At 41.6% G+C, this 22,786-nt stretch overlaps 1 protein-coding gene across 1 annotated transcript in view; it reads right to left on the bottom strand.

Annotated features, from left to right (window-relative positions):
• Positions 1-257: 257 nt before the first annotated feature.
• Positions 258-22,786, bottom strand: part of RMND5A (required for meiotic nuclear division 5 homolog A) — a 61,529-nt gene continuing 39,000 nt past the window's right edge. Inside the window, exons 5-9 of the mRNA XM_082851963.1 lie at positions 12,362-12,528; positions 11,510-11,675; positions 8,400-8,502; positions 6,253-6,407; positions 258-4,977 (exon numbers count right to left, since the gene is read on the bottom strand). Coding sequence (XP_082708089.1) covers positions 4,914-4,977; positions 6,253-6,407; positions 8,400-8,502; positions 11,510-11,675; positions 12,362-12,528 — 655 coding nt within the window. The 3' untranslated portion in view covers positions 258-4,913. The remainder of the gene's footprint in view (positions 4,978-6,252; positions 6,408-8,399; positions 8,503-11,509; positions 11,676-12,361; positions 12,529-22,786) is intronic.

Below are 22,786 nucleotides of genomic sequence, written 5' to 3'. Positions count from 1 at the left end.
CAGGAACCTGTAAACATTAACTCGATTCCCCCCTTAGAAACTGGGGACAGTGCCCAGCCACCTTCTCTTCTCACACTGCCGGTGGCCCAGAAACAGGATGAGATGGTGACAAAGATATCTGCTTAAATTCTTCACATGCAGACCCTCAGCAAATACAGACAGCGATGTTCTCTTACCTCCATACTCCCTCCCTCCTACCTCTGGCACCTGTCACATTTATACAGACTGGTTCCACAAAACACTTTTCAAATGTGCATTTCTTTTTAATTTTTAAAAATATACACAGGAGAAGCCATGTGTTTTACATAGGAATACACACATTAACAAAGCATTTCTTATAGTTTTCCAAAACTCTATTATATCAGTCTGAAATTTATAAATTAAATATATCAGAACCTTTTAAGTTAAAATGATATCCCTGAAACTACTGGATATGCTAGACTTTTCTCAAGATCAAATGAACAGAGAATGTGAATATGGTTTGTGTTAAATAAGGTTTATTGTTAGCTTTATTGCCTATAGTCTATAAGATGCAACTTTATTGTGCCTTTGCAAACAGAATACATTTCTTAAAAAAACTGATCAAAATTTTCCATACATATAGCTCTATATGATAGATTACAGTGCAACACTATTGTTACATAATTATAGAAATACTATAGAACCCAAGAGCACAGGGTAAGCAAAAGAAATACAATCCTGAGCCATCTGAACAAGATGATTTGATGAATCCTTTTAGTATAAGTCTAGAAAACATGGAGGAGGGCAAAAAAATACATGCACACTGCAGTCAGGAGCAAAATACATTAAATACCTGTTCCTTGCTAGACACAGGTGGGGGTAATGGTGAATTTCAGACACATGCACACTCATTCACGCTCCCATTTTCTTCTCTTAGCTTCCCTCCCATCCCCGATACATTCACTCCCACCCCTTCCCCAAAGAAAAGATCAGGCACTAAGTCCTCGTGAGCCCCACATCTGCCTTGCTGGAGAACATTAAAATAAGAGTGTAGGTCATCACCCATAACGTGAAACAAAGCATGTGCTATAAGCCAGTTCCAGCTGCTTCTGCCTCTTTGGAAGTAAGTGAAGCATATGCTCACTACAGTATCAAACTGTAGAGGGAAATGTCTTGAAAACGAAACTGTTTTCTCTCCCTACGTCTTGAAGTAGAATCAACAGCGGAAAAACTCGCCCTAAAACTAATTGCCTCATCTGCTATTAAAATACACTTGTCATTCCATTTTTGGTATCTATTCAATTATCGTTAAGAACAGTTCATGAAGTTTGTACCTGCTTATGGTAAACACCACCGTGCTACATAAAACCTGCCACAGCTGGACGGGCTTTCGAAGCACTGAACCTTCTGTTGTGTTCCTTGCTAACATCCCCCCAAGACCAGAGCATGCTGGTGTTACCAAAGACAATGTACGAAGAGTTAAGTAATTAAAGGTATTTGGTCTGTGTCTTCACCTTACACATCCTAGTGATGAAATTAACCAAACATGCCTCCATGCCTTCCCTGAAAATAACCTGAGTCAGCTGACTAAGTAGACTGGCCAGCCTGACCGTCAATCCACTTAATCAGAGGTTGAGCTGGAAAACCAGAGGGCTAATGTCTACCAGCAGCTTGTCTTGTGCAGATAAACCAAGAGTTCCCGGTTTTTGCAGTATCTACTGTCCCAAAGGCTGAAACCACCGAGGTGGAAAATAACTCACAGCGTAAAATATACTGAACTGAAACTGCATAACCTGTGGGACTACCTGGAGAGAAAAAAGGATCCTCATTCCCCCACAAAATGTGGCGTGGGGTTTAGTGTCTCGGTATACATCAGCTGCTACACAAAAATCAAAACAAAAGATTTACTTCATAATCTCCTTAGTTTCAATCAAAGGCTCATTCACCCACAAAATACTCACACACCCTATGAATATGAGGTGGCTCTTTTCTTCAAAATTTTAAAAATCAAGAGGCACCAATACCCGTTCATTTATGTATTAGAAGTATCTTAGAATCACCACTAAAGCAACAGAAATGGCATTTGTGATGATCACACAAAGGAGAAAAAAAGATCAAAAGACAACCTTAGCCACTGCACTTCAGATGGTACTTGAAAGCACAGATGCTCTAAATCAGAATCTAAGAATCTGATCAGGTTTTACTGGTTTAGCATAGTCCCATGGCCTCTGTCCATGACTGGTAAATGGAAATGGTTTCCTAAAGAAATTTAAGAAACCACTCTGAAATTCTGTTTTCAATGGACATAACTAGTCTGACTGTAAAAACCTTGGCTCTTTTCCACGACCTTTTGCAGGAGGAAGCAGAGAGCGACGAAGCGCATCCTCCCGCACAGCTGACTGACGGCCTCAGTAATGACATGGTCCTGACACCACTGGTGAAGGTGTTTCTAGAGTAGAAAGGACAGCACGTTGTATTTCAGCATCTTTGGTTAAGGTCTGGCCTCTTCAAATCCACCTCTCCGTCACATTTAGTCACCAGTGAATTTGAAGTCCATGCATTTAATTAAAGAAGGTTAGAAGACATCATTTGCACGTTAAATTGTCAGATCAATAGAGTTTCAAATTTTTGGCCCTAACCCTGCCCAGTGGGACCACAAGGACCTTGCACAGGAAGCTGTAAAATCCAATGCTTCCATTAAAGCATATTCTTTCTAAAGTTTCATGAGCTGCACAGAAAACTGTCAACAGGATTTCCAACACGGGGAGAGGGACAAAGCAGAGCTCTCTCCTGATTTTCTCCTTGAAACTGGCCTGAGCCAGCTGTGTGAAGTGTCTGGCCGCCAATAGACATTTACCACCAGCCTCTGGAGCAATGTCTGTATTGTCCCAACCTTATGTAAAGCCTAAATGTTGTGCAGGTATTTGAGGTGGAAAGGTGAGAGTAAGTTGTAACTAAAACTAAAACTACATCTGGCCTAGTGAGAAAAAGGTAAAAAAAAAAAAAGACACTCTGGGTTTCATTCAAAGGAAAAAATACATAATAAAGCAATTTTACATCCTCGGCCAGAGTGTCGCCTGGAGTTCTCTACCTTCTCCTGGAGTCCAAGGAGCTTCTCTCTGCTCCTTTCCTTCACTGTGTTAGTGGACAGAGGGTGCCAACAGGAAAGCCATGAGGCTGAGCCGGAGGCTGGGCACGGCGAGCGGCTCGGCAGGCCAATCGATCCCTGGCTAAGCCCCCCAGCACACAGTACCTCCTGCCATCAGCCTGATCACACACAGCAATCAAGCAGTACCCCTTTCCTTTACAAACAAATCCCCGTTCCCTCAGGTGAACGTTTCAGGATAAACCAGCCAGGCTAGGATACACTACAGCAAATGCTGCCCGTTTCCAATTAACTTAGCACCAAATCTGGTATCTCCCTCCCCCGCAAACGAAGTCAATCTGCAGTTTAAAATGTGAAGCGTCACGTTTCTCTTTGCTTCTGTGTTTTCTTCTTTCTTCATTTTCTCATGAAAGTTTTCCTCTATTGGTATTCAGTTCCATGTCAGACGACACAGAGTTGCAAAGTATTTGGTGATTTCCATATGACATTCTTCTCAAAATGAAGTAACTTCATGGGTTTAAGTCAGAATTATGTCCACAGAAGTCTTTTCCACGTAGTTCAGCATCCAGAGAAAGACTCTTACGCATGGCTATTTCTGGACAGTGCATTAAATGAAGATACCTCACAAGAGAAAAGATCATTATCTGTATCCATTAGAATAATATACAGATTCACAGTCAGTGAGATGATATGCTTTGCAGAAGAGAGGCATTGAACAATATACTATTCAAATATAAAAACAGCAATGAACATATTCTGCACTACAGAAAATCTGTTAGCTTCTAAGTTTAAGGGTTGAAAGTGATGAGTCTGGTAACTGCATTTTAGGACTGGAACATGCTTCTTCCCCTCCAGATACACAATGTTTGATGCTGGTGCACATATATATATACACACACACACACACATATATATATATATATATATATATATATATATATATATATATATATATATACACATACACGCAACACTGTGCCTGCAATGATATACAGACGCAATATAAACAGCCAAGTCCTGAAAGCAGATTTGAGAGAAGAGGGCTACCAAGACCAAGAGAGCAAATATCAACTTAAGAACACTTCTAACTTCACAATTTTGTTTTATTGAACACTCTTTTAAAACAAGCACCTCTTGGCAATAAAAGCAAAGAAACAATAGTTCTGCTTCCACTCTGTTCTAGTGGAAGACTGCTCACACCAACCTGCTAATAAATTGGTGATGGAATTTTATAACAGGCAGCCTGCTGGGGCTACAAGCAGACCTCAGATGCAGGTCTGCTGACTACTTGGTGAGAGCTGGAGCAGAGGAAAACATCAAAAAGCAAATTTGGAATCTATCACAGCTCTCTTCCTTAAGCAAAAAAACCCCTGCAAATTAGTTTCATAACCACAATTCAGTTTTTCAAACTTTTTCTGAAGAATTTTCATTTAATTATGTACACATAACAGGAAATAAAACTTTTTCACAAACATTCTCAAGGCTTACAGTTATCAGGAGAATGACAAAAGTAAAAGCAGGAGAGATATTAAACACATGGCAGGAAGGTAAATTTCTGTTTCTGCTCTTAAAAAGTAAAAAAATCACCATATAATTAAGTACAAAAACCTGCATTGAATGACAACTGCTGGTGTATTTACTTGATCAGAAATGAAGACCAAGAATATAATAAAGCCCTATGATAATATTCATCTGGAGCACTCCCCTCAGTGTGTATACACTAAAATGTTGGCAAAGTTTCCGGAGCATTAGCTTATATAAACATGGGAGTCCTTGGTTAGCTGCATTAAATGGAACGTTCTCTCGATTCAGTTTCACTTACAAATTGCAAACTAAAGTTATTTCTTCAGAAAAATATCTGTTTGGCATCCCCTGGACTTTGTTCCATTGGACAATATGGACATTTTAATCTAAAGACAAGAAAGAAAACATTAAATCAAGGAACAGGATCAGTACTGAGCATTCAATTTTTATCTAGTTATAGAGTCTTTAACAATTACACACACACACACACACACACACACACGTCTGTTTTTTGCTTTGAGGATTAACTGTGCTTTCCCTTAATGTAACAGCCAAGCTTTGAAGGGTCACAAAGAAACACCATCCAAGCCAGACGTTAAACTCCAAGGCTCTTCTTCAGTGGAAATCAGTGAAAACTATTTTGAAAACAAAGACAACTGTTCTGAAAATTGCTTTAGGGGTTTCAGAAGTAAATCCAATTTTTCTTCTCCAAGGTTTAGCTTATACCTATCTCAAAATGACTTTCAGAGGTACTGGTGTCACAATCCACTCACATGCAGCAAACCTGATGCCAGCTGCTAAGCCTACAAGGCATGCAGCCTACCCAGAGCCGCCTACGTGCCCTGGCGTGGCACACAATACCCTGCAGTGGCACGTGAAACCAACATGGTCTGAACCAAGACCAAGCTCTGGCTTCAAGTCACCACCTACCTGCACTCCCAGGGTTTCTGGGAAGAACATGAACTGCTCCAGGGCCTTCTCTTAAAAGAAAGACTTCACCATAATGGGTCTGAAATGAACTCCAATGAGAAATTTTCTAGCTGCCTTAGCTAGAAATAGGGTTTTGAGACTGTATTTTTAAGTTTGGGTTCATTATGTATAGAAATTATAAATGTATATACCTGTTGAATTACAATTCTACAAATTTATAAATCACATATAGATACGGTAATTCACTTTATAGTAACAAAAGTTAAATGTTCATCATCAGGGAGCTGGTTAAATAAATTATCACATTTCCATAGGACAGAATAATCTACAGCTTTAAAAAAGAATGAGGGCTCTTTCTACACCAGAAAAAAATCTCCAAGATGTATCACTAAGTGAAAAAAAGCAAAGTTCAGAACAGTGTATATAGTATGCTACCATTTGTGTAAAAGGGAGGGGAAGGGCTGGGCTGACAATGTACCACCCACCCAAAAAGTTAAGAGTTAAAGATCACGGTTATAAATCTAATCAATAAATTCATGAACAAAGACTAATAAAGACTGAGAAAAGATACCACCCACTAAACTAAATAAGTAGTTAAGAAATCTATTTCTTTCTAAATTCTAGCTACATTTATTTATCCTTGTTACTTATCTTCCCACTAAGTTCCAAAAGAGTATTTGTTTCTTTCTTTTTTTTTTTTTTTACTGCCACTGAAAAAGTCAGACACTTACTTGCTACCATTAAACATTTTATTCAGGGCATCTCTTGATATAATGTGACCACAGACCAATTTCATGGGTGGATTGTTATCTGTGGTTTGCTGACGAAGAATAGGACAGGCAAATATTGAGTGATACCAGCACTTTTTACCAAGGTCCACTTCAATCTGTTTTTAAAAAAAGGTAAAAGGCTCAAGTTATATTACAGAAAACCATCCACATGTCAGTACGTACTCTGCAGCAAAGAACATTTATCAAACCTACTCATCTGAAGGTAACTTTTTACAGCACTCTTCTAAACTAACCAAAGATGGACAGTCTTTGGGATTCAAAGTATTACCTCACAATTCTAAATTATTTTTAACACTACGTATCAAACCAAATTCTGCTGCCTGAGAGCAAGAGTCAAAGGCAAGGCAACACTCTAGAAGTCAAATACTCTTGAAAATCCATCAGCAAATATCGAAGAGTAAACCCGCGAGACTCCTGACTGTTTTTACAGCACCCTTAGCTAGGTGATACAATTCAGCGTGATAATTCCTTTAAAGGCAGACTAAACATTGTTTACTGCTGTGTGGGCTTCAGATCCAGATCTTTTCCATGTTTTATGTGTAACTGTCCAGAGAAACTACCTGAAACAAGGGCTTTAAATTAAAGTTCAGCAGGAGAATTCACAGCCCATCCATCTGAGCTCACAGCACTTGTATCAGCTCTCTCTCTTTGCAGTGAACAAAACAAACGCTATGAAACCACCTTAGCATAGTGGTTAGCACAGCACAGAGGCTCCACAAACATGAGTTCTTACTGTTTTCCTTCCTTTTAAACCTAAAATGGCTGTATCAACATAAGAGTCTATTGCTCAGATTCTTTCAAGAAAGGCGGCAAAGGGTAACAATAATCCTGAGAAAAAATGACCAGATCATCCCCCCCACCGCCCTCCCCGCAACTGTTTTATCACCCTGACACACAGGCTTTGGGTGAATTCAGATTTCAGTGTGCTTTGCTCTAGTGCGCAAGTGTCAAAGATACTGACAATACACCTGGGAAACTGCCAGGTTCTTGCAGGCACCTGCCTCAGCAAAGCGAGTGAAGACTCAAGTTCGTTTCACTTGCTCAGATGAGCAGCAGCCATGCAGGGTCCTGCTCGTGTCCCGACCACGCTCAGGACTGGCAGTGCACCTGCGCCTTTAATCAGGACAGATCTCTGAGAAGCTGGGGCAACCAACTGACAGTTACCAGCTGGAAGAACAGGGTAATTGCAGATAAACCTGCGCACAGGGGTGGCAGAAAAAAAGCAAAAATGCCAAATGCATATTTTGGCCCTTTAGGATCTGTGACCAAGTCAAGACAGGAATGATAATTCCCGTCAAAGTTTCAGTGCCTACTGTCAGAGGCCTGATGGAAACATACACACACGATGACCTTTGTTATTGCTCCATGTCATAACTACTACGGCAACAAAACCTGACTACCTACTATGTGTCCTATATTATTCTAAGCATCCCTCTGTTACCTCCAGCCTTTAATAGCCCCATAAAGAGAAGGACGGTCCCCATTTCAGAGACGGACAAACTACTGCTTTGAGAAGTTACAGAGCTGGCAAGTGACTGGAGCAGATGTTTAAAACCATGGCCCAGTCCATGACAACGGTGGACACACAGCACGGGAGGGCCACTGATGACCGCAGATGTCACTGCGACGACCTTTAACAGCTATACACTTATTTTAATTGGTATTAGAAAAATATAACCAGCACAAGCCCATGATCTCATAAATATCAACGTTCCAGACAAAACTAAATCAAGTGGACTCACTGCTTTCATATTTTAAAAAGCTCACAGTATGAGTGGTTTAGCACCTGCACTTAGAACATACCACATGCTACAGTATATCCACCCTCCCCACTTCTGATGCTTTCCTTCATTAGCTGTCACTGCAACTCTAAGTCAAAATGGTAAGAAAGATCTTCCAGCGCCTCCAAAATGTACTAGCTCCCCACTTCTACTGTTTAATCATGTCTACATACACATAAAAGAACCCCTGTCAAAAGGCTACAGTAATGTTCCCTGACTAAAAGGCAAGACAGGCATTTAAAATCCTTAACATCCACGTTCTTCTAATGACAGGAGAGGTAATAACTAACAGAAAATGGCACTCACAGGTAATTCATCTTTCTGGTTCCAAACTCCAGTGCACTGCCTCTGTTCGATCACAGCTTTGATATTAATTAAAGCTGGCAGTGCCACACAACCTGCTGAGAAACTGGGAAGGCAGAAGAGGAAATGTTAATGCCAGGCCAGGTGTCAGAAAGCTTGGTCCTAGGAAACGTCAACTCCTCCAGACTCCGTGCTATGTGCAGAGGACCCTGGCCATTGGATTCAAAGCATTACAAAGCCCCCTATTTTGCGTGCGTGCACGCACACACACAGTCTTAGTTTACAAAACCACCAGATTTAATAAGCTCTGCCTACCAGTCATTAATGGCATTCTTTTTTTTTAAATTATTTTATTTTATTTTATTTTTGGCTGCATTGGGTCTTTGTTGCTGTGCGTGGGCTTTCTCTAGTTGGGGCGAGCAGGGGCTACTCTTCATTGCAGTGGCTGGGCTTCTCACTGCAGTGGCTTCTCTTGTTGCGGAGCACGGGCTCTAGGCACGCAGGCTTCAGTAGTTGTGGCACGTGGGCTTCAGTAGTTGTGGCACGTGGGCTTCAGTAGTTGTGGCTCGCGAGCTCTAGAGTGCAGGCTCAGTAGTTGTGGTGCACAGGCTTAGTTGCTCCGCGGCATGTGGCATCTTCCTGGACCAGGGCTCGAACCCGTGTCCCCTGCGCTGGCAGGCGGATTCTCAACTACTGCGCCACCAGGGAAGTCCATTAATGGCATTCTTAACATTAATGACACTCTGAAACATTTTCTTTCACAGTTCCTTCCAGACCCAGATCACCCCTGTACAGGGCAGAAGCACCTTTCTCATCTAGAAGTGCTGGCGGTCAGCTCTCCACTGAGTCCCCTTCAGGACTGTCCTCATTTGGAGAAAGCGACCTGACCAGGGACACGTTCGATGACTGCTCCACCTGAGGATACAAAAGTTGCACCAATTTGGGACAACTCCACAGGCCACTGCAGCTCCAGAGCTCCGCAGGGGTGGACTGAGGCCTCTGGTGAGACTGGATCACAGTCCAGCTTCTCCCTCTGCCTGACCCTGCTGCTTTCGTTCCCCACAGGAGCTGATCCCAGCACACTTCCTGCACGTGAGTCTCCGCTCATTTCAGAGTCTGTCCCAGAGAACCAGACCTGCAGCCCCACCACACCTTACAGTTAACTGCACGAGTCTGTCTCCTCCGTTCAGGTGGAGCCCCTGTGGAATGCAGGCTGCGCCTTATTCATCTCTTGTCTCACACAATGCCTGGCACGTAGCAGGGATTCAAAACACTGGAGGAGCCAAATAAATAGAAGAGCTAAAAAGGTTCTTTTTTTTTTTTTTTGGCTGCGCAGCAAGGCACATGTAGGATCTTAGCTCCCCGACCAGGGATCGAACCTGCGCCCCCTGCAGTGGAAGCAGAGTCCTAACCACTGGACCGCCAGGGAAGTCCCCAAAAAGTTATTTCTTAAAAGTGGTTCTTAAGCCTTTTGGATCTCAGGACCCCTTTACCGGCTTAAACATTAAGGATCTCAAAGAGCATTTAATTTTGTGGGTTATACCTATCATTATTTATTGTATTAGAAATTAAAACTGAGAATTAAAATATTGATTAATTCACTTAAAAATAAAAAACATGTTATAAATAACAGTCTCACAAAAAATAACTGTATTTTCCAAACCAAAAGTAAACCTGTGAGAAGAGCAGCATTGTTTTACGTTTTTACAAATCTTTCTAATGTCTGGCTTAACAGAAGACAACTGGGTTCTTACGACTTCCTCTGCATTCAATCTGTTGCAATGTATTCTTTTGGTTGAAGTAAGTGAAAGAAATCTAGCCTCACACAGATGTGTAGCACTTACACCACCTTTTCAGGTAACTGTGGATAGTCTTCTTTAATGCCACACTAAAACTCAACAAATAGTAGTTTTGTTTTGTTTTGAATTTAGCTGCCCCAGGTCTTTGGTTGCAGCACGCAGGATCTTCAGTTGTAGCATGTGGAATCTTTAGTTGTGGCATGCAGGATCTAGTTCCCTGACCAGGGATCGAACCCAGCCCCCCGCTGCATTGGGAGCATGGAGTCTTAACCGCTGGACCACCAGGGAAGTCCCAACAAGTACTAGTTTTTTTAAATGTTAGTTGGAAAGTGGAATCTGAATCCTTGCCATTGTACTTTTCGTACCCTGCTCCACTAAAACCCAATGGTCTCGGACTCTGAATGAATCTTTTACTCATGCATGATTTTGTGAGATCTTACTGATCTTCCAAGTGTTAGCACATTTCATTATGCAATATCAAAAAATTCAAATTCATTATTATTACCACCAATCTCATCAGAAATGTCTTTAAGCATTGGGGAACTGTCAAGCTTACAGTGGTCGGTTCAAGTTTTCCCAACTTTCTATTTTAGCTTACAATCTTGAATTTTACCACCGGAGCAAAAGATACCACCAGTTGCTTTCCCTGACGTGACAAGCTTACTTCATTCATCTGAATACATATCTGCTAAAAACCTGAGTCTGAGTAACTATAGTCTGTCTTCTAAGAGGTAAAAGCAAAAACTGTGTTCAAGTGAAAACTGTGTTCCAGGAAAAAAGCAACTAGTTTTTAGCTCATAACTCAAACATTATACAGATGCTTTTTCTTGAGACGATCATCATACTGTCTGATTTGGCATGAGCTGAAGTGCTTTATCTGAGCTTCCTATTTGGGCACACAGAATGTTAAAAAGATGTACATTCAAAGGTCGACATTTAATAAAGTGAGTGACTTTTAACGTTTTGTCAAGAACAGTCTTAAGTAAAATTAAAATATCTGCAAGTGTGTGGTGGATGAGGAATACAGCCAGTCCTTGTGGGATTTGGGACCACTGCCCCGATCTGTGCTAAGGCTGGAGCAGTTTACCCCACAACGTGAACACAGTGGAAAAGGCTCTCAGAGACCCCCCAAAGGATCACAGACCACACTTAGAACTAGGTCACTGCCAATTGTGACGATCTCTTGAAATACCAACTGTACTCTTCTTCAGAAAGACACATGTTCTCTCAGCTTTAAACATCAAGAACTAGACAACAAATTAAGCAGAACTAACCAATGCAACGCACATTTCAATAACAGGACAATTTCCATACCTGACACTGAGCGGGGACTCCACGGAGAGCCCCAGGAGGGCACAGGCATCCCGTGTAAAGATGTCACAGATGTCAGCCCACTGGTTTGCGTCAAGCAGGTGAACATATGGTGAGTTCTCAATCCCTTGTCTCAGGTACACAAGGCTTCCCATCAAAACCTGAATGTCTAAACAAAAGCAGAAGCAATTTGGAGGTGTGATGATCACACCTGAAACAGAGCTGTCAGGCAATACATTGAAAAAGGCAAGAATTCCCCCAGCTGACATGGCATAAAATAACTAACTGACAATGTCTTTTAAAATTCTGGTACTTAAGCTTGGTTTCTATTAAAGAAACAGCACAGAGAAAAAGAAGAAGAAAAGGGAAGCACTAAATACTGAACTTATAATTTATACACAGCATAGTATAATTACCATTATCTAGAGAAGTAATAGTAATGTCATAAATGGGGTCATCACATATCTTTGGCTGTAAAACTAGTCAGTCCCTCTACACTGACACCTGGGAGTAACTGCTGCTACCCTGTTGCACCTTCAGACACTCTGTCGTGGCCATAACAGCAGTACGGTGGGGGGATGCAAGTGCATACTTCACGTTTTCTCTGTCTCCTCTTAGGTTACTGTAGAATCCCCCAAAATGCAATGTCTCTCTCTGACTTTTCAACTAAGAGGCTTTAACGCTTTACTTTTGTTCTAGAGCCAGCCAAGAAGCTTTTTTTAGTAAGTGATTTATCATCTGCAATTGTTTCAGTTTATTAGCAAATGTATATTAGATCTAGTTAAGATAAACTTAAATTCCAGTGGCGGCCATGGTCCTGTTCCAACCATTAAAAACAGCTAACTCTAGACTCACCTTTTTGATGATTCAGGGCAAATGGCTGAAAATTTTTCGCATATTGTAATGCCTCTCGTTGATTTGTAGTTCCACCCATTAACAAGCTAATAAAATAGAGCCTGTGTAGCTTAAATTCCAAGGAGCTGTTCTGGGCTATGAGCATTTCTCGGTTTGATACCGCCCATCTAAAGAAAAAGCAAAAAAGTTTTTTTTTCAAAAAAGATTTTTAACAGTAATTAAGAGCACGAGCATGTGTGTTAAAAATGGTTTCAAACACCTAACACCAAAAAATGGGTTTAGTCTGCCATCTTGTGGAAGTCAGTGGTAACATCAAGCCCTAGGCCCAGAGACTTTCATAAAGAAAGTAAACAAACTATACCTAAAGATGCTTTGCAGCCAGTGAAAGAAAGAAAAAATATTAAGTTAGATGACAATTACATATTTAATAAGGTTTAACACCAAGACAAGACTGTCTCTGACATATTTGGAACTGTACCAGGCCACAATATGAAGCAGGTGTCAGCCATGAGACTGATTACTGACTGCCTAGATCCACTACTCTTTTCCTGTTAAATTGGCATGTTTATAAATGAAACACAAGATGCTGAAGGGGAACATCTATGTTTAAACTTTCACTGGTGCAAGATCTGGTGCTATACGTGCTTTGAGATTACAAACAGTAATCATAAGTATTTACCCTCAAGATGCTTTCAGTCTAATCAGGCAGATAAAGCTGTGTAAATAACATACAGTGTCAACACAGCACCAAAAAGATTTGTACAAACAGTGCTAATGAGGGAAAGAACAACATGCAGTTTTGAATCATCCAAAGTACAGTGACGCAGGCCTCTAGAGTACAAACAGTTGGGGCTTCCCTGGTGGCGCAGTGGTTGAGAGTCCGCCTGCCGATGCAGGGGACACGGGTTCGTGCTCCGGTCCGGGAAGATCCCACATGCCGCGGAGCGGCTGGGCCCGTGAGCCATGGCCGCTGAGCCTGCGCGTCCAGAGCCTGTGCTCCGCAACGGGAGAGGCCACAACAGTGAGAGGCCCGCGTACCGCCAAAAAAAAAAAATTAAAAAATAATAATAATAGAGTACAAACAGTTGGAATAACCTTGAGCTGGGACTACCAGTTAAAGGTGAGCAGTAAAGCAGAAAAGCATTATCAGACAGCTGTTAAAATCAGATTTGCAAGCAAGTGGTAAGAAACACTGCTTCACTTCTTTAAACATATTAACATGTAGAAGATGTTAGTATCATTCTTCTTTAATCTGATCTTTAGTTGGACAAATATTCCCCACCTAACCCGATTCACTAAGGACCCTCAGAATCTGAACTATTGGGTATGAATATAAACACTGAGTTACTCTACAAACTACAAGAGTAAAATGCTTCAAGTTATTCATAATGAATCAGTTGACTGGGATCAGATCTCATGAAGCAGCACTTTCACTGGATCCTGTCCTTCCCAAAAAGGTCTGCACATGCATATGAATATTCGAATCAACTTGTTGATACACATCCACGTCTTAGAGTCAAATCATGAAGCTTCTCTGACCTCAAAATCAATGTGATTTTTAAAAATAATAATCACTTGGGCCTTGGAAATATTTGCTTAAATTTATTTAAGTAAGTCTTGGATCCTTACGTGGCACTAAGATTAATGCAGTCTGGCTGCAACACCAAGTCTGGAGACTTGGTGACACCAACCAGGTACCTCCAGCAGCTCTCTTTTATGAATGCCCAACACCAGCTGCCAGTACCAAAAGTGCTGTGCATTTGCCCGTCTCCAGTCTGTCAGGTACCTTCCCGACTTCCAGGTCCAAGCAAGCATATTTAAATCAGATCACTTACCAAAGTTTTTCCTACTCCATTCTAACTCATAAAAACATGAGTATGTTTTCCTACTACCAAGTAAAGAAAGGCAGTGAGCCTTTTCTTTTTTCAGTTTCTGATAATGAGGTATATATCCAAGCGTTTGCAAGAGTCAAAGAAGGGAACTAACAGAGAGTAACTACAAACTTTAGTAAACGACGAAGACCAACAGAGAAGGGCAAAGTCCTTAAGTGGGCAACTCACAAAGGAGGAAAAACTCTATTTTTATACGCAAATGTTCACGATACAATGTTAAAGGGGAGGAAAAGTTGTGATATATAGGAAAAAAAAATTCTACTCGCCAAAATTTTTAACAGGAATGACTCTAGGAAAGTTGGATTCACACATCAACTGCTACCGTGTGGATTATGACTCACTGGAATAGGGCACCAGCTATTAGAGCAGCACCAGGGGGCTAAAAACACCCAGGAGGACACAGCGATGAACAGCAGCTAATAGCAGTCCAGATGACAGTGATTTTTAAGATAGAAGAATTTGGGCTTCCCTGGTGGCGCAGTGGTTGAGAGTCCGCCTGCCGATGCAGGGGACACGGGTTCGTGCCCTAGTCCGGGAAGATCCCACGTGCCGCAGAGCGGCTGGGCCCGTGAGCCATGGCCGCTGAGCCTGCGCTCCGCAACGGGAGAGGCCCGCGTACCGCAAAAAAAAAAGGAGAGTTTTCTATAATGAACATATATTACTTATTTTTATACTTAACTTTTTTTAGCTAATGTAAAACTAAACAAAATTTCTTAACTTTCTTTTTTCATCAAAGAGCTAATGGTGATTGCAAATTACTTTTGTTAAAAGTAATTCAGGCTATGAATTAGAAATTCAAGCTTTTCAAGCTATAGATATATATACCTCATTTTTAAACTTGGAGAGGCATTTAGACAATGTAATTCCTAATTTACACCTTGAATTTATTTTGACACACTTTCAAATTTTGCTATAGACAGGGCTACAAAATAATCAGGAAAAACTAGCATTGCTAATTGCTGTCCCCCTACAATATTCTTAGAAAAGTAGATACCGATTACAAAAAAGAGCTGCAGAGAGAGTGTAGGGAGAATGCAAAACCTAAATTCATAGAATACAAGTTTTCCCGTGTTTCTCAAGGGTCATGTTTCTTGTCATTCTATTCTGAAACACTGTATTATCTTCATTTAACTTCTGAATAGTATATTGAGCTTAAATCTCACAAGGCCAGGGATTAGAATAAACATTTCTAAATTTCTCCCTCTCTGGCAAAATGTCATTTTCTAAGCTAAGGCTGGTCTACCCCATTTTTAGCCCCGCAGACACGTAAAAGCACATTTAAGCGTTAGGGTGAAACGCTTGCTGATGCGGCCTCTCCCTCATCCCCAGGATTGTACCCGGGCCCCCATGTTTGTATTTTCTTGACCCTAATTCCTGGGCCACAGTTAACCAGCCAGGTGAGTATAGGTTTAACACTCTGTGTTGCCTCCTAACGAGAGAGTTCATCTATTTTGATATCCTTCATGATCACTTCGTGGTCCCACATCTCTAGTTGTGTAAGTTCTTGATGGGGTTGTCTCTCTGGACAACCATCGTTAACACCTGCCTTACCTAATCTTTGGAATCTGGGTACGAATTTCACAGCAGCTTTCTTATCCACGCTAGCAGCCTCCCTAGACAGTTTAACGTTAGTCGATTCACGATGATTTCTGAAATGCTGAAACCATCCTTTATTGACAGTAAAGTCCTTCCTCAATCTCCTTTTTAAACTGTTTTCTTTCAATGAGGCAACTAATAACTTAAGCACTTTGGCCTGAAAGTTAGCCAAACTGATGGGAGGTGTTTTGGTTTGTTTCGTTTGTTTTTACAAACAAAGTAGAAGTAAATGCGCCATCATTTAAATCACAAGCAGCTTTCTGTTCCCAGTGCGATTTAAATTAAAAGGTGTTGAAGCGACTTCAACCTTGGTTTTTACATTCACAGGACTTTTCAATATGCAGTGTACCATAGCTTCATGGAGGCCTAGGTCTTGTGCTAGCTTCACTTTGCTGTCATCATTTTCAAATCTTCCTCAATGCATTCAGTTTCACTTCTAGCAATTCATCTTTGTGGACCAAGTCCCTCTTTCAATGATCCATTTCTGTAATGTGCCATGTGGGCTTATCAGCAGAGGCAAGGAAGCAATACAACCACACCTTTGCTGTCTGAGGGCGAAATGAATTGCACTGTGACCAATCACCAACAGACGGAAAAAGCAGTGAGGTGACCAGTCATGATCACGATGCACGTGTGTTATTATGTATCTGTGGACTGAAGAGCTGGCAGAGAAGTTTTTATTTAATGCAATTACTCACAATACTTCATGGTGACTGAAATCTGAACTGTGTTGTTGGGGAATTGGTGTTATTTAACTAAACTGTGGTAAATGAAATTTGGGCACACTGGAATCGTGCAGAGAGAACTGTCCATCGGTTCAACAGAGAAAAGAAATAGGAGAGGAAAAACATAAGGCTCTCAGAGGCAGGAGGCTACTTTATAAAGGCAAAGACAGCCCAGAGTGATACCATGGAGAAAGCAGCTTGGGAACGGGGCCTGTCATCACCGAGATCTCTGCCCCTCCACTCTTGTTTCTAAGAGGGAAGGCTGGAAAACCAAGAGGTTGATGCCGACAGGCAGCACAGGGAAGGTGAAGAACACGGTGGCTGGCCAACAGGGTAAATTAGAGGCATCTGCCATGTGTATAAAGAATTAAAGGAGGAAAATAAGAGGCCTCTTCAGAACAGAATGGAGGCAGAGTGAGGTGCAGGCCAAGAAAAGCATGCAAACAGATTCAGACAACCTGAGGTAGCGATATGCATCACCATCAACAGTGATGTGTCCAGGTGAATGAAAGCTGGTCCAGATAGAGGACTTGTTCCTTCTATGACATTAGAGGCCATGGTACTATCTCCCAGTGCAGGTGCTAGTTACATTTTTACAATAGTACTATCAAACAAATTGAGTCGCTGAGAACGGAATTGAAAAATTCAAGGCCCAGGCTCAATGACCATATTTTCTACAAGTTCCCTACTCATCTCTCCATCCACAGAACTCGAGAGGTTCTTTATTTGAACCTCTCCCAGCTCTTCACACACAATCTACTTGGTAGGACAGTTTCTGGCCTCTTAAAGTAGGGGCTCTGCCTTGCTCAGCTCGGTGCCCCTTCTACTCTGCATGGGGTACAGTGATAGAGGGCACAGGTTAATAGAGCCAAACATGCATGGCCCTTTAAATCCTGGCTCTGTGGGGTGAATCGGGGCAGTCTGTCACTTAATGCTCTCAAGTCCGTTTCCTTACTGTAAAGCGGGGGCAACTCAGAGGGTTATGGGCATTAAATGAGGGGTCTCGAAGAAGCACTGAGCCGGGAGACTGGCACAGACAATAATAAGCTACTTAACATGTGTTTACCGAGGGGATAGGCTTAACGTTCTCCAAAGTCATTAGTAAGAAAATTACATTTAAAAGAGTTACTTGGGCATTTCCATGTAATACTCACTGCTGCTTTGATTTTTATAGAACCAACTCTGTGGGAATCAGCATGTACCAGTTAATCCCCTTCAAAATTTTTTGAAGTTGTCTTCGCTAGAAGTTCACACTGAATATTGGGCTGTGTGATTCACTGAGCAGGAATAAGGGGTAGAACAGACCTTAATTAACCTGGTAACAACAAATCCAAAACCAACAAAGCACACGAGACTGCAAAAGCACAAAACTACAATCAGCACCAAAAACTGAATCCACTCGTCTACAAAGCACTAGAAGACGTGACGGAAAGACAAAAAACAGTTAATAAGTGAACGGGGTGCTGTATTCGGGCTAATGGCATTCCTAGCAGAAATTTTTAATTTTTAAAATTTTTAAAAAACGAACGATCACTATACTACAACCAGCAAGCTACATGTAAACATTCAGGTAAATTATTAGCTTTACTGTGGTTTCTAAAATAAATTCTGCTCCCACATCTCCAATGTGTGCCACAAGAGCAATGCCAGCTTTGGAACCATTCCTTGTTTAGAGAAACACTGGAGACCAAAACAATGACACCCAATAAGGTCACCATGTCACAATTCTCTCTGCTCACTGCCACTGCAGTGACTAGTAGAGAGAACTTCTGGGCCTCTTCCATTAAAAGACCCCAAAACAATACTACTTACTTAGGTGATTAAGTCAGAAGCAACCCATATCGACGCAATTATCCCACAGAAACATGAAGCATTAATTATCTTCAGCGTCAGGCCTCCAAAAAGACTTGGCCCATTGTTAGCTCCATGTTTAGAATTTCCATATTAATCCAAAAATAATTAAAACAAGATTCTACCTTCAGAGCTAGCTGTTCTTTCCCAGAAACCTAACTGACAGCACTGGTCTGTTTATCTCTCCTCTCACCATTCTGCCAGCCTGGGCTGGGATCTGTTTCTGATAATAGTGAATAAAAATGCCTCTCTCCAGTTCCTACGGCACACTCCACTAAAACCTTTCACAGCGTTTTAAAAAGGCTTACAAATACCTTCTTCTTCTAGTCTACCTTGGGGCTATCTTCTTGGGGGTACAGGCTGAAGCTCAGGGAAATGAGTGACATGCGTTTACTCCACAGGTGTGGACTGGCTGAATGTTACTGGTGACCGAATCAAGTGCTGAAAAAATCCAGAAACTGGAATTCAGCCAGAAAAGTGAAGAACCCTATCACTTTGCTTTAGGATAGCTAGCATTGGATTTCTGGGATATTTTCAAATGGCAATTCAGATATGAGTTGAGTCCATCGCTGGAACTACTAACGTTTTACTCATCTCAGAGTTGCTGTGGATCTCTGTCCTTCTTCTGTCCTTCTTCCATGCTGTTTAAGAAACCACACGAACTACCGTGTTTCACCTTCAACTTTACATGAAGTTCTTAGTAACACAGGGCTTGGCGGCCATACCCAATAGCTACCTCTGACAAGTGGCCACCGCATTGGACAGCACAGTTCTATAGATTAGGGATTTTTTTTTTTTTTGGTGGTACACGGGCCTCTCACTACTGTGGCCTCTCCCGTTGCGGAGCACGGGCTCCGGACGCGCAGACTCAGCGGCCATGGCTCACGGGCCTAGCCGCTCCGCGGCATGTGGGATCCTCCCGGACCAGGGCACGAACCCGCGTCCCCTGCATCGGCAGGCGGACTCTCAACCACTGCGCCACCAGGGAAGCCCGTGATTTTTTAATAAAGTACTTAAATATGACTTTGCCTTATTTACTGCTAGTTTCCCACCACAAAACCAAGTTTTTGATAAGCTTAAATTAATAACCGTTCACATTTTATAAGAACAAATTCTAGAGTCCCTTTAGTTCCCCCTCCTGGCCTAGTTCAACTCCTTATTCTTTTAAATATGTAATCTCAGTGACAGTTTCTTTCAATTTTCCCTTTTTGTAAAAGAAGATTCTCAATCTCTCTATAGTCATAGCTTGCCCACTCATCTCCAGTAATGCCCAGGTCCTTGGTGAGGAGGGATCCAGGTTAAGAGATGGCCATGTCTCTTCTTCTTCCTGAGGAGTACCTACTGTCTTGGAACCTCATACAGACTTTTGCCAGCAACAAACATAGAACAGACAACAGAAAATGATGTCCTCACCCCAGATATTTTTTCCCCTTTGGCCTTTATATTCCATTGTGCTTTTTTCTCTTCTGTGTTCTTGCCACTGGGCACCTCTTTCCATTTTCAATTAGCTTCTTTTTAATAGTCGCTCTCTCCACCAGACTTAGTGCATGGTCCCCGTGAATTAAAACAATATCCCTCAACTCAGCTCTTCTGCCCTTTCAGAATTAACAACCCCTGGGACACAACAAAACAAAAAAAGAAACAAGACAAAACAGAACCCCCTCAGACTGGGGGAAGGAAACCCAACTTGTTCAAACCTTGATTCCTCTTCTCCAAAAGTACATCTATCAGAGTCTTTATTCTGTGGTTCTATGTAGCTATTAAAAATGCCTGAATCAGCAAGACTGCCTGCCTACAGGAAGACAAAACTAACAACGAGAAAACAGACACCAGAAACAGCGTAATCCCAGTCACCCTCTTTGCCAGTGGCGGCCAAGGCTCTATGACCAGGCACCTTGGCTTGCTTCCTTCATTTTCACTTTCTAAAACCCTTCTCTGCTTATAAATTGTGTTTTATGCACTGATACACAATTTCTCTAAGTCCAGCAACCATTTCCTTCTCCTCAGACCCACTGTTCTCACACAGCACCAAGAAACCACAATGGCAAGGTCACCTCGCATTCCTCTGTGGTTTTTATTTCTAGCCTCACCTAATCGCTAGGCTTAGAGATGGGATTCCTCTCATACTTCAACAGCTTGCCTGATACTGTTCATGGCCTGTCTAATCGAAAACTCTGCAGTGATCTAGACTAATGAAATAGTTTTTCTCTCTTCTTCTGTGAAAAATTCTATAACGTCTCTTTCTTATAATCATTCAGTTAGTTTCTGTTCTCTTAATGGCATTCTACTGAGACTTTGCAAATAGAGCTGCAAATTCCTCTAAACAAGTGCTATGAGGCCCCTGGGCCTGCTCTGGGTATTGAAAAAAAACAGGTTCCCAAGTCTGCAAGGTTGAGAGTCAGATTCTAGACTGCGGCAAATCCACCAAGGCAGGATTACTCTTTGAAACACCTTTAGGAAGGCAACCAACCAGCTTCCCCTCGAGACAGCACTTTCAAAACGTCAGTAACTGGCACAGAGTTACAGACAGTTTCTATTTTTCTAATTTTCTCCATCTCCTCAAAGTAAGTTACTGTTATTCTTTTGTTGACACCAGTTATTTTTGGCTTTGCTTCTATCTGCCACATGAAGGAGGAGGTCATGTTTGTTCAAAGTTCTCCTTCAAATTATCCCATCTTTTATTGAGTGCCTGCTAAGAAATAAGCACTATGCTAGATGCCAAGAGGAACTCAAAAAACAGATAAAGTGATCTGGATGAGGAGAAAAATCTGTACACAAACTCAGAAATATAGGGGCAGGAACAGAAGAGTAGGCAGGGTCCTGACTACATCTGTATATATAATTAGCTGTTCTTCTGCCGCTTCTCTCTGCCATGTCACCATTCCTTACTCACTTCTTTTCCACCGTCTTTTATTCGTTGCGATTAACAGGTAATGCTCACCAGACTTCCTTCTCATCTAGGCCTTCCATGACCTCTATCCACATTAATCTTTTTGGTTGGCCGCTGCCTCAACTGCCTAGGCTGCCTCGAGAACTGCTGCAGGCTTTCACCTTTTGCTTTCTCTCTCGGGTGGTTCCACGGTGGTTTCTGTACCCCCCAGCAGGTACAAAAGAAGATGCCACACATGAAATATGAAAGATTTTCCACTGTGTATCTGAACCAAAATTCCTGAAACTCATGTCCCACATTTTTAAATTTTTGGTACAAGTTGAGTACAGTGAATTTTCCATACCTTGCCCATAAAATATGTTGAATGAGTATTTGCTTTGCATCCACCAATAGGCAAGAATTGGAGAAGTCTGAGTTTCTGTAATGGAGATTTCTGTTAAACTAAGATTTTCCAAACTTATGTTCTACAGATCGCCAATTTTGTGAGTTTTAATAGGTGTTAGGAGACAGGGAGTCTTTGGTTAAATACGCATGGGTTTTACAAAGTTAAATGAGTTTCTTTACCGTAGGACTGCTGATGGCCCCTCTAATATGCTAAAGTGAATCTCTCATTTCTCTTAATTAACTTTTACTGGAATACAGTTGCTTTACAATGTTGTGTTAGTATCTACTGTACAGCAAAGTGAATCAGCTATATGTATAAATGTATCCCCTCTTTTTTGGATTTCCCTCCCATTTAGGTCACCACAGAGCACTGAGTAGAGTTCCCTGTGCTGTACAGCAGGTTCTCATTAGTTATCTATTTTACACATAGTATCAATAGTGTATACACGTCCATCCCAATCTCCCAATTCATCCCACCTCCCCCTTCCCCCCTTGGTGTCCATATGTTTGTCCTCTACATCTGTGTCTCTATTTCTGCTTTGCAACTAAGTTCATCTGTATCGTTTTTCTAGATTCCACATGTAAGCAATATTAATATGCTATTTGTTTTTCTCTTTCTCCCTTACTTCTAAAGTGACTCTCTTACAGGAGAATATTAGGGAATACCATGTGAAGCTTTCCTCGACTGACCTTTTGACTCCATATCCTTTTTTTCATGGAGCAACTTCCAGGCTCAATTCCCCCTCTGTAAACCCAGTACTTACTTCATGGGGTTATTATGAGGACTGAATAAACTAATACAAATAAAATGCTTAGAACAATGCTAGGCATATGATAAGCACTCCAAAAGAGACAACTATAATTAGGACTACATCCCCATATGCAGATATTTAACATGGCAATATTCCCAGAAAAGCGAAAGGAGAAAATTTCTACTGTACAGTTGGCCCTCCGAATGCACAGTTGCGGAGCCTGCAGATATGGAGGGCCTCTGCAGGTTCCGCAGCCGTGGATACGGACAGGCAAGGCTACCAGGCCGGTTTACGTAAGGGACTTGAGCATCCATGAATCTTGGTATCCACAGGGG

The sequence above is a fragment of the Leucopleurus acutus genome (genome assembly GCF_964270905.1).
Source record: "Leucopleurus acutus genome assembly, chromosome: 12".
NCBI classification, from domain to species: domain Eukaryota; kingdom Metazoa; phylum Chordata; class Mammalia; order Artiodactyla; family Delphinidae; genus Leucopleurus; species Leucopleurus acutus.
Note: the sequence above shows the minus strand (reverse complement) of the source record. Positions and strands in the feature narration are given on the sequence as shown.